The 12,482-nt window shown below is 51.7% G+C and overlaps 1 protein-coding gene across 1 annotated transcript in view; it reads right to left on the reverse strand.

The window, feature by feature from the left end:
* Nucleotides 1-1,632: 1,632 nt before the first annotated feature.
* CD9 (CD9 molecule) overlaps nt 1,633-12,482 on the reverse strand; it is a 35,908-nt gene continuing 25,058 nt past the window's right edge. Inside the window, exons 3-8 of the mRNA XM_010844982.1 lie at nt 6,713-6,810; nt 5,851-5,925; nt 4,454-4,552; nt 4,256-4,345; nt 3,338-3,421; nt 1,633-2,152 (exon numbers count right to left, since the gene is read on the reverse strand). Of these exons, the coding sequence (XP_010843284.1) occupies nt 2,087-2,152; nt 3,338-3,421; nt 4,256-4,345; nt 4,454-4,552; nt 5,851-5,925; nt 6,713-6,810 (512 nt within the window). The 3' untranslated portion in view covers nt 1,633-2,086. The remainder of the gene's footprint in view (nt 2,153-3,337; nt 3,422-4,255; nt 4,346-4,453; nt 4,553-5,850; nt 5,926-6,712; nt 6,811-12,482) is intronic.

The following is a 12,482-nucleotide window of genomic DNA, read 5'->3' on the forward strand; positions in this document are numbered from 1 at the left end:
CAGCATCCCCTTACCCCTCCTTTCTGGTTAGCATGGAGCACCACTAGGGGTGGGGGTGGAGGAGCAGGGGTTGTTGGGTATCTCACACAAATTGCTACTGCTTTCCTGGCTCACTCAGCTTCTCCACGTCCCAGCCTGTGTGTGTTTGGCTCCATCACATCAGATCCTGGCCTCTGCAGGACCCACACCACCCATATCAAGCACCAGAACGGGGTGGGGGGGCTTCTGTGGTGGCCCAGTGGCTAAGACTCTGTGCTCCCCATGCAGGGGGCCTGGGTTCAATTCCTAGTCAGGAAATTAGTCCCACATGCTGCAACTAAGAGTTCACCTGCCATGACTAAGACCTGGCGCAGAAAAATAAAGAAAAGAACAAGAGGAGATTCGGATTTGTTGTCCTCATGGGCTTCACATGTTCCCTTTTGCCCATGTTACATCCATTTGTGTTTTCTGACTCTCTGCCCGTGGGCATCGAGTTCCAACGTTGAGGCAAAGACAATAGTCTTACAGAGACTGCTTAACCCGCTCTTGAGGTTGGGTAAGGTCAAATCCCTTAGAAAAGTATTTAATATTCTGCGTCTCTGTTTAAACCCTGATGGGTATATCCTCATGAGGCTGGGTAAGGTCAAATCCCTTAGAAAAGTATTTAATATTCTGTGTCTCCGTTTAAACCCTGATGGGCATATCCTCGTGTATCCAACCAACAAACTTTGAGTACCTACTATGGACTAGACAATGGGTCCTGAGGGTACCGCTGCCACCACCAAGTCGCTTCAGTCGTCCGACTCTGCAGCCCCATAGACGGCAGCCCACCAGGCTCCACCGTCCCTGGGATTCTCCAGACAAGAACACTGGAGTGGGTTGCCATTTCCTTCTCCAATGCATGAAAGTGAAAGCGAAGTCACTCAGTCGTGTCCGACTCTTAGCGACCCCATGGACTGCAGCCCACCAGGCTCCTCCGCCCATGGGATTTTCCAGGCAAGAGTACTGGAGTGGGGTGCCATTGCGGCAGGGAGTAAAAGACTCTGCTATCAGGGAGCTCATGTTTATAGCTGTATCCTCCAGACACATTGTGTTGCTGCAAGAAAAGCCCTGGGCTGGGTTCCAGGGTTGATGTGTGAACAATGGTGAGATCTGGACCAAAATTTCTTCATCTCTCCATGTCCTGATGTCTTCACTAGTAAACACGGAGACCAACCTTCCTACCTACTTCTCATCCAAGAAGAGTCGGGCCTTCCCTGGTGGTCCAGTGGTTAACAATCTGCCTTCCAATGCAGGAGACGTGGGTTTCATACGTAGCCGGGGAACTAAGATCCCACATACCTCGGGGGAACTAAGCCTGTAGTGAAAGATCTGGCATGCTGAAATTAAGACCCAGTGCAGTCAAGTAAATGAACAAATATTGCAACAAACAAGGGACTTCCCTGGTGGACCAGTGGCTTAGATTCTGTGCTCGAAATGCAGAGGGCTCAGGTTCAATCCCTGGTCAAGCAACTAGCTCCCACATGCCGCAACTAAGACCTGGCATAGCCAAATAAAAAAAAAATATTCAAACAAAACATGAGCAAAGAGCAGGTGAAAGACGCCTGAAAAAATAAGCAGCTCTAAAAAATTAAAAGAGGCAAAACTCCAAAACCAGTTTGGAATGTTGTCATCATCTTTTATTATGTATCAAATTGTCTTTAACATTAAGTTACAACCTGATTAAACTTGATAGACATTTTTATCTATTTAAAGACACACAAAAAAATCTCGCTATGTACAATATCTTTTGTCTAGAGTTTAGCAAACATAGTACCTTTCATTGCAGGATTTCTGCTTAATATAATAAGCAAAAACAAATGACCAAAAAATATATATATTTATATAAAGCCAAAGCAAACCCAAATCCCCAAGTCCCTTAACTACAAACATCAATGTTGAATAAAGCATTAAAAACACAAACATAGAATAACTTTGTTTAGAAATGCAGAATGAATACCAAAGTTAGTGGCAAAGGAAAAAAAAAAAACCGTAAAAACAGAACCCCGCGAAAATAACCAGCGGTCTTCACGGGTGAATGTTCCTGCTCAGGGCACAAAGCTTGACTCTAGACCATGTCTCGGTTTCTGCGGATGGCACAACACAGGATCATGCTGAAAACCATGCCGAATATCTGGAAGACAGGAAGAGGTGTGAGGGACTGCCTGACTTTCTGCTGGAAGGTGGAGGGAGACGGGGAGACGGGGAGATGGGAGCCAATGAGGCCACGACAAACGACAGTGGAGGGGTTCTGGTGGTCCAGTTAAGATTCCACACTTCCACTGCACAAGCCGGCTCCTGTGAACGCTCAGTGTGAGACACGCCCAGAGCTAAATTTAACGCTCAAATCCCAACTATTCCAATATCCCTCACGAGACTTTCACTTTCCTCTGTGCCTGTCTATGTTTCATATTCCAGTTTTTATTTTTTTAAAAAATTCTTTAAAAAGTTTTTTGGCTACACTACGTGACCTGCGGGATCTTAGTTCCCCAATCAGGGAATGAATCTGTGACCCCTGCAGTGGAAGTGTGGAGGAGTCTTAACCCAGGAAGTCCTTATATTTTTGTGCTTTTTACTGAAAGTGGCTTCAAGGCTTTCCTAGATTCAGAGGAGCGGTGCCAATTACCACTAAGAAAGGAAGTGGTTCTCTCTCCTGGAGTCTTTGCAATGGGCAGAGGGCTGTGTTCCCTACTGAATCTCAGCACTCCCTCGTGGGGGCTCCCCTGGGGAACCTGATTGGCCCCTGATGGCTTCTGGGGATGGACTGGCAAGAGAGAGATGGTTGGAAACTTTCGGTCCCCTTTCTAGTTGTTCACCTTTGGGTGTCTTTCTGACCATAGCAGGAGGTTAGACAGTTCACATCCATGTTGCTTTTACTGAAACTGCTTTCACAGGACAATGAAAAGCAGCTGCTTTTTGTGAAAACATGTCCTGAGGATTATCTGGGGATCACTAACAGGGTGTCTGGGTGACCTACATCCTTGCTGCTCCAAGTGTGGCCCGTGGACCAAACACAGTGGAATCACCTTGCATTTATTCCTGAAACCTTTAAGGTAGTGGGAACGGATTCTGGAGAAACACTGAGTTCAAGTCTCAGATGCTTCACTCCTGACCTCAGAGACTCTGATCAATGTACTTAACCTCTCTCTTTCTCTCTGGAATCTGTAAAACGGGAATATGAATAGTTTCCACCTCATGGGTATGGCAAGGGTTAAATAAGTTGATAAATTCATAGATTAGTGAAAACAGTGGCTGGTCAGAGTAAGAGCTTCCTAAATTGTAATTACTAAGGTTTTTTCCCAAAGCCCCTGACACTCACCATCACCACGGCAATCCCAATACCCACGGCGCCGATGATGTGGAATTTGCTTCGGAAGATCTCGTCGATGGCTTCAGGGCAGGGCTTGGTGGGGAAACCAAGACCCAGATCAACACATAGCCCTCCTCCAGGCTCACCCCCTCCCCTCCATGGCACTCATCTGACCCCTGGGGTGCTGTGGTTGCAAAGCGAGGGCTGGGGACTGGCGGATGGATAGAAAGGAGAACCAGGAAGGGTCCCCCAAGTTTGGGCAAGAAGCCATGGAAGGAAGAGGCGTGGGCCCCTGCTTTGGGATCCGTGTCTAATCGGGCCATAGGGTTTTTATTACTGTTGGTCGCTAAGTTGTGTCCGACTCTTTTCTGACCCCATGGACTGTAGCCCCCCAGGTTCCTCTGTCCGCGAAATTTTCCAGACAAGAATACTGGAATGGGTTGCCATTTCCTTCTCTAGGGGATGTTCCCGACCGAGGGATTAAACTCGTGTCTTCTGCATTGGCAGGCAGATTCTTTACTATTGAGCCACCAGGGAAGCCTGGCCATAGAGTTACTTCCTATTACTATTATGGATGTTTGTACATTTGCTCCAGCTCACATGCACGAGCTGCTCACAAGTCTAGAAGGCAAGAGTCCAGGCCTGGGAGCACCCGCTGTGCAAGATGGCTGGATGGAGGCCCAGCAGCTGTAGGCAGCTAGAATGCTTTGCTACTTCTCCGGTCTCTGATTTGCTGCCCTGGAGGAATTAGAGACCCAGGGTAGGGGAGAAAGGAGACAGCCACCCTGGGTGCTTCCTACGGGGAAGAGGTGTTTAAGAAGCACCACAGTGCTGTCCTCACAGATCAAGGGGGCTGAAGGCATGTCCGCTTTGGTGGGATTTACCCAGAGCAGCTGGGCAAGGCACAGGGTCTTGTGCTAAGCTTACCCTCGTTTTCAAGGTGTCAACTAAATTCTTTGGGGGGCAGGTGTCGGTGAAAAATTGTTCTGGCACCCCGGTCAAACCACAGCAGTCCAGCTGCAGAGAGAAGGACACGACTGGGGGTTAGAGAGACAGATAACGAGGACCGAAGCAGAGATGCACACGAGTTCAGAAGAAGGTCGGGGGGACGGGAAGCTGGTGTACCGCGATGTGGATGGCCTTCAGCGTCTCCCGCTGGGGCTCGTCCTTGTTCTTCAGCTTGTTGTAGGTGTCCTCGTAAAACTTCTGGACTTCCTTGATCACCTGGGAAGCGCAGACCAGAGATGAGCAGGGATGGATTCTTTATGAGCAAATGTCACCCATTCTATTTGCTCACATGCAGCCACAAATTCCCCTGCTGTGAAATGTCACAGGGCAGACGCACCACTGGGCGAGCCCCCTCAGGGTCTCTGGGGTCCCCCACCTCCTCCCACATCCTCTAGGAACCCCTCCGGCCATCTCCCCTTCTGCGTGCACCTTTGGTTAGCCCTGTAGCCCCACTTGGCTCTTTCCCTTCTACCGAAAAAAGAAAATTCAATTGCCTCAATGTAAGGAATTAAAAGCAAAAATCCTACTCCCGATCCAGCTAGTTCTTCCTTGTAGCAGTGTCTGGTGCAGAGTACATATGGGATAAGAACTGGCTATTACATTATAATACGAAGGAGATACTCTTATCCTCCTGCACCCGGGCACATCTCCATTTAACCAATGCTTGGCCCCTGCTCCCCACCCCCAAAACCAGAACTGATCAACATCCAGCATTTCCCGCAGCAGTTTTCATAACTAGCCTTTTCTACTTCCATGGCTGCGGCCTTTATCATCTGCATAATTAAATCTTTTTCTGCCCCCTTCCCCACCTCCCACCCCCACCTCCACTGTCTCTCTTCTTTCGACCCTCCTGATAAAATGACACAACATCCCTCCCTAAGACCCTGCTCTGATGGAGCCCCACCTGGCCCCCCACCCAGCCCCCACCCAGCTGTGCTCAGACCCTTTCTTTGCCAGGAAGCCCCTGCCTCCAACTCTCCTCCCGACATCCCCTCTCTCCATCAAGGTTTTGGTCAATGTCCCCCTCTCCACGAAGCCAGAAGAGACACCCCTCGCCTACCCACGCCAGCTTTTCAAATCCCATGGGGTTTCTGGATATAAATGACTTCTGTAACACCAGTCAGTCCTTATCCCACATGAGTGGCAAAGTTCCTTGAAATGGATGAGCACAGCTCATCCATCTCTGGACCCCGCAGAGAGTGTGGCATGCGTTTATAAACTAGGGGAGGGGGCTAGGCCACACAAAGCATTCTTTTCCTACCCTGTGTACCAGAGAAGTTGGGGGAGTGCTGTAGAGATGTGAGAGGCAGACACCAACCCTACCATACTGCCTGAACCCTTCTCTATGACAGAGCCCGGGAGGCTGGTGCTCACTCCCATCCCCTGCCCTGGGGAGCTCCTGTTAGGGGCACGTTTGATGGCTGAAGGGTGACCCAAGTGACCAGCTCGGATACCCTTCTGCCGCCACCACCCTTACACCCCTGACTCCTAAGAGGTCTTACGGGAAAACCTACCTCCTCCTTGTGGGAATATCCCCAGATGGCTGCAGCTACTTCAATGGCAAATATCACCAAGAGGAAGCTGAAGAACTGGAAGAGAAAGGGCTGGGGTTAGGGGCAGGCCCAGCCAGCTGGCTGAAACAAGCAGAGGGCATTTCGGAGACCAGGCTTCTGGGGACCTGGCACTGGGGGCTGGAAGGGATGCCTGGAAGGGGCAGGAGGAGGTTCAGAGCTGCCAGCGCTTGGCCAAGGCCAGAAGTGGGGAAAAACCACAGGGGGAAAGCATCAGAGACCCCAGACGAGTACTTCTTTTTTTTTTCCTCACAAAGCAAGAGACTTGATTGGGAAGAGGCGCCGTGGAGGAGAGAAGGAGGGTAAGGGCACGCAGGAGGACTGCTCTGCCACGTGGCTGGAAGTCTTTGCTTTTAAGGTGACAGGATTAGTTTCCGGGTCAGAACCGGTATTTTTAAAGGTGTTAATGAAGAGGTCGTGATTAAAAAAAACAAACTTCACTCGCTTACAAAACCCACAGAGATTTGAGGAAAGAAGGAAGTGAATACACTCTGGGGTTTGAGGAGAACTGTAACACAAACTTTGAAACAAGAAGAGGAGGTGAAGGTACCTGTGGATTCAGGGAAAAGAGGCAAACGTGGGCCTCGAAAAAGGGATAAACAAAGTCCCGGCATTTAGTTGCCTAAGGGAAGTGACAAGACAGTGGCTCCAGGAAGGAAGAGGAGCTAGTGTGTCACCAGAGGGGAGGAGACACTTGGGGCTAGGGCTCTGGGGCCGGCCCCACCCCGCCCCACCCCTTGGTCTACAGGATCCTGGGAGGGGGACCTGGGAGGCCCGGGGCGGTGGGCACCCAGGGGACACTCACCAATCCCAGCATGCACTGGGACTCCTGCACGGCTCCGCAGCAGCCCAGGAAGCCCACCAGCATCATGAGCGCACCGGCTCCGATCAGAATATAGACGCCTGGGGGGATGGGGCAGGGTTAGCGGGAGGCCCAATTGCTTCTCGATCCACCCCCCTTCCTCTCCCACATCCTCACTGGCCTTGCATCCAAGCCCCATCTCCCACTCAGCCTCCTCCGCCTCTGTGACCTGCCCATCAAGCCTCCACTCCCACTTGACCCTCAGCCCTCCAGCAAGGTGCCCACTGCGCCCCCAACCCAGGACAGAGAATAGCCATGGGACCCCCATGTTCTACTCAGGACAGACTGGTCCAGTTGATCAGCGGTTTCCACTTGGGATGGATCCACTCCTGCTAAATTAGACCCTCAGAACTAGGGACTAACTTCCCGGGGACTCGGACAAGCATCTTGCTGACCTCTCTACCTGATGGAAGAGGCTGTCAGAGCAAGCCTTCATCACGAAGGGGCTGTGCACACGCAGACAACCACGCTCTGGGCGGGCAGCTCAACCAGGTTCCCAAAGGGGATGCCTGAGGGCAGGTGGGAGCCAGGCACGTGCAGTTAACAACATCCAAGGGCAAGAGAACCCTGCTTCAGTCCCAACTCTGCTTCTAACTGCTGTGTGATCTTGGGTAAGACACTTTCCCTCCCTGGGTCTCAATTTCCTTACAAGTAAAATGAGAAGTTGGTTGCTGCTGCTGCTGCTAAGTTGCTTCAGTTGTGTCCGACTCTGTGACCCCATAGACAGCAGCCCACCAGGCTCCCCCGTCCCTGGGATTCTCCAGGCAAGAGTACTGGAGTGGGGTGCCATTTCCTTCTCCAATGCAGGAAAGTGAAAAGTGAAAGTAGCTCAGTCGTGTCCGACTCTTAGCGACCCTACGGACTGCAGCCCACCAGGCTCCTCCATCCACGGGATTTTCCAGGCAAGAGTACTAGAGTGGGGTGCCATCACCTTCTCCAGTTGGTTGCTATGAAATTTCAAAAGATGCCTTATAGCACACCAATGGGATCTTACAGCTGCAATTCAGTCACCCCAGTTTAAGCATGCAAAGAACCCTCCTTGGTAAAGGGAGGTTAAGTGACATGGTTTGTAAACACTCGGGTGTCTGATGGAGAAGGGTGGTGAGAGGCTGTGAGTTCTACAACTCTGGCCTGGGACAGGGAACACAGGCTTGGCCCTGGTCATTCCACACTCCCCCCAGGGAACGCCCAGAATGGCCCAGCATGCGGTTATCTTCTTGAGAAGCACAGCTGTCTTGCAGTGACCATCCTCTTAACCCAGCTTCCCCCTCCATCCCCCATGGCCCCGCGGGAAAACTGGCAAAAATGTCCCAGGCCTCCCCAGCTTGCAGACATGTTCTGTCCACTCCTGAGAGGGGTGACTGTCACATGTGAGAATACCAGCTCTGAAGACCAAAGGCCTGGATTTGAAAACTGGCTCTATGACCCAGAGAAATCCACTTCACTGTCTGTGCAACAGCTTTCCATCTGCAATCCAGGGGTGAGAAAAATGCCTGCCTCCAGGACTGCCTTGAGGATCAGGGGATGTGCTCCAAGTGCACACGAGTGCTAGCCACTGTTGATTTTTCTAACTTATATTTTAAAAATCGGTATCTTTTTATTAAGGTATAGATAATGTACAATCAGGGCTTCCCTGGTGGCTCAGACAGTAAAGAATCTGCCTGCAATGCAGGAGACCTGGGTTCAATCCCTGGGTCGGGAAGATCCCCTGGAGAAGGGAATGGCAACCCACTCCAGTATTCTTGCCTGGAGAATCCCCATGGACAGAGGAGCCTGCCGGGCTACAGTCCATGTGGTTGCAAAAGAGTTGGACACACTGAGCGACTAAACAACAGCAACAAAAGATGTACAATCAACAACTGTCAATCTTAACAATAGGAAGGATGGACGACAATTGTGAATAATCACGATTGTGAGGATGATTTTCACAGGCGTCCCTGCTGTCCTCTCCCTGGGACCCGGGAGACTGCCCCGAAGCAGGGATGCTCCCCACAATACACAACAGGATGCTGCGATGAGAACCCTCTCCCGCCGGCAGGTGTCACAGTGATTTCACTGCCCCCATCTGTGCCCTCCGCTCAGCCGGAACCACACAGGCAGCAAACCACGCAGCAGGCCCGCAGCTGAGGCTCGCCAGCAGCACAGCGCAGAGTGCACACAAGGGAGCGTTTGTCCTCGGCTCGTCCCCCCACATCTGTTGTGATGTCAGGTCACGTGGGCTGGCTGGCAAGCCCCGATGAATATGGGTATTGTCCCCGTGCACGTCCAGCCAGACTGGGCAAGGGGACAAATGCAGCTTGTCCTCGAGTCAAGTCCACCCTTCTAGTCCTCCACTCTGTGGGCCCACAGGCCGGGCCGCCCCGCCCACACACAGGGGCCGCGGGAGAAATGGCAGTGCTTTGGGGTCTGGACTCCAAGGTGGAGACCCCAGGAAGCAGGGGCAGTAAACTGGCCCGTCTCTCCCTATCGCCTCCTCTCTCCCCATCAGGGCATGACAACGAAGGATGAGGTCACCCCTTTGAGTCCCACTGCAGGGGCTGAATAAATAGGGCACATTAAGAGTTCAAACTAGTCAATCCTAAAGGAAATCAACCCTGAATATTCATTGGAAGGACTGATGCTGAAGTTGAAGCTCCAGTACTTTGGCCACCTGATGAAAAGAGCCGATTCGATGGAAAAGATTCTGATCCTGGGAAAGATTGAAGGCAGGAGGAGAAGGATGAGATGGTTGGATGGCATCATGGACTCAATGGACATGAATTTGAGCAAACTCTTGGAGACAGTAAACAGAGGAGCCTGGCATGCTGTAGTTCATTGAGTTGCAAAAAGTGACTTAGCGACTGAATAACAAAAATTAAGAGATCAAAAGGATTTACAAGCCCATAAAATAGAGTCGAGTGGGGATGATCAGACAATTTTCTTTCTGTCCAGCTCCCAGTCCACAAGCCCGGGTGACCCTGGCAGAAGATGGGGTGCTGGATCGGTAGCCTCAGAGAGCCACTAAAGGCAAAATCATTTCCCATGCAGAGAGAACATTTCCCTAATGGGCCTGACAGTTAATATTAAATATTCATTCCTGGGCTCAGCAAAGATTTTAGTACCAAGGGTCTCGGTTTTCAATCTCGCTCAGACAGTTTGCAGATCTCAGGTGTCTCGGCTTCACCCTCTCTGGGTGGGGATGAAGAGGAGCAATTCCCTGGTAGCTATCTATGGCAGTTTTGGCAACGGCCATCAGGCCACAGAGGCTCAGTGGTTAAAAAACCCACCTGCCAATGCAGGACACAGGTTTGATCCCTGGGTCAGGAAGATCCCCTGGAGGAGGACGTGGCAACCCACGGAGGACGTGGAAAATCCCATGAAGAGAGGAGCCTGGCGGGCTACAGTCCATGGGGTTGCAAAGGACGCAACCGAGCACATACATCAAGCCACAGGGCGGCTCAGCTGTGAGCAGCAAGCCCTTGATCCACTGCAGGGCGAGGCTGCTGCTCCAAAAGGCCATCTGGGGCTTCCCCTTTGGACAGGCTCCTTCTAGTCTGCATCCGGAGCTTGTTAGCAGAGGCTGCCGGTGATAAATGACAAAGCATTCCCCTTTATAAAGCAAGTGGATGTTAGCCTTCGGTCTGACTCATGGAAAAAGTTATTCGTCACGGAGCCTTCTCTAGGATTACTGTATTCATTTGCTTAAGAGCTGTTTATTCTGCTTGTTTCAGGCTGATACAGACCTAGTCCAAAAAAAAATTAAAAATAAAAATAAAGCTTCTCATGAAGCAGTAGCATCTGCCAGGGTGTCCTTTAGACAAGAACCTTCTTTTTTCACCTGTTTACTGGGGCTCTAGGCCTAGGGAAGGGAGGGGACAATCAGCCTCCTGACATCACCCCAACCCCATCATGAAAACAGCGCTCAGCACACCTGCTTGTGTGCAGGACAACACTGGGCAGAGCCTCTGGCCTCCACCTGCTGAGAACACTTTGTGTGTGTGTGTGTGTGTGCGTGCGCACGCGCGAGTGTGCATGTCTTTGTTCAGTCGTATGCGGCTCTTTGTGACCCCACGGACTATAGTCCACCAGGCTCCTCTATTCGTGGGAGTGCGTCGCCATTCCCTTCTCCAGGGGATCGTCCCCATCCAGGGATCAAACCTAGGTCTCCTGCATTGCAGGTGGATTCTTTACCAACTGAGCTACCAGGGAAGCCCGAGGACACTTTATCATCTCTATTAATTCAAGCGGGGGTTCCGAGGAACCCTAAGTCGGCTCCCCAGTGGCTCTCCCTTCATCCCTCTCCATCCCACCAATGGGCCCCATTCATGAGGCCACAGTGAACTCCGGTTGTCAAGCAGGTAGCTCTCTGCCTGGAGAGGTGTGTGTATAGGCCCTGCCAGTGTCAGGATGGGGAAACCAGGTGCAGAGTGGCAAAACAAACCACCCCAGACCACAAACTGGACTGGGGAAGTCAGCTCAGCCCATCTTGGGGACAGTCCTTGCCGGGAGGACATGGTTAGAGCGTCCCAGATGCCCTCATTCGGAGATTCTGGTTCTGCAAGGGACACCAAGGAGTTAAGAAGGGCAGCTGGCCTGGGACCAAGAAAAAGCCATTCCCAAATTTGTCTGCAGCGGGGATTACAGGTCCTGCTGACAGGCTGATCTCCAGGGCCTGAACTGGAGATCAGGCCCATATAAGGCCGTCAGTTATTCTGGATCCACTAGAGACTGCTCTGAATGTGGCGAAGTCTCTTCTCTCGCTTCTCAGCCTCCTTCTGCATTCTTTCTCAACTTTGAACACTGTGACTCTGCTGGAGAAAAGACATCCCTGGGCCCCTCAGGTTTCCTGAAGGGTGAGTTACATGGCCAGGCCAGCCTGAGGGTTGCCCTGCAGACAGTCTGTGCCCCAGTGCAAGGATAGTCACCCCATGATGTCGGGAAGAGTGGCTGGGTGGGGCTGGTGCTCTAGGCTGGAAGAGGGGCTGTGGGTCAAGGCAAAGGCTGACGTCACAGCCTGAGGGGGAAGGGGACACAGAGAATGGAGCCTCCTTGGCCATTTGCCCGGAGATGACAATCGTTCAGTTGCCCACAGCGCTCAGTGAAGTAAGGGGCCCTGGGCAGACCCGGGTGGTCAGTCGCTGACTGTGTTCTATGTGATGTCACTTGTACCCCCTCCAGGCTTCTGCCAGCAGAACGAAGTCTTCAGAGCTGAGCCCTTGCCCAGCAGAGAATCCAGCGCAGAAGATTTGTATTTGTCCCTCAGAGCTCAGGGGACAGTGGCGCTGGCCCCTGAGTGAGGACAACTGTGTCTTTCTGGGATGCAGCTTCAGACCAGCTCCTGGTCATTTCAGCTAGGACCACAGGCCATCAGAAGGGCCCTGCAGTAACCTGGGGGACCTAAGTCCCAGGAGGTCCCCAGACACAGGCCTGGCCCCTCCAGCTGTATGCTTGGCACTGTCCTACCACCTGCCTGACTTTTCCACCTGGCATCTGCTGGGCTGCTAGTGCTGGGGGCCTGTCTCCCGAGCACAGTTTGGGGTGAACTCAAAAGGCCCAGAGGGGGACTTCTCTGGTGGTCCAGTGGTTAGGACTCTGCACTTTCACTGAGGAAAGCCCCAGTTCAATTCTGGGTTGGGGAACAATGATCCTGCAAGCCTCGCAGGCAGGAAAAAAATATCAACTTAAAAAGAAAAAACAATTAAAAAGTTAAAAAAAAAAAAGAGCAGATATATAT

This window comes from Bison bison, unplaced genomic scaffold, assembly GCF_000754665.1.
Source record: "Bison bison bison isolate TAMUID 2011002044 unplaced genomic scaffold, Bison_UMD1.0 scf7180017864213, whole genome shotgun sequence".
In the NCBI taxonomy this organism is placed as follows: domain Eukaryota; kingdom Metazoa; phylum Chordata; class Mammalia; order Artiodactyla; family Bovidae; genus Bison; species Bison bison.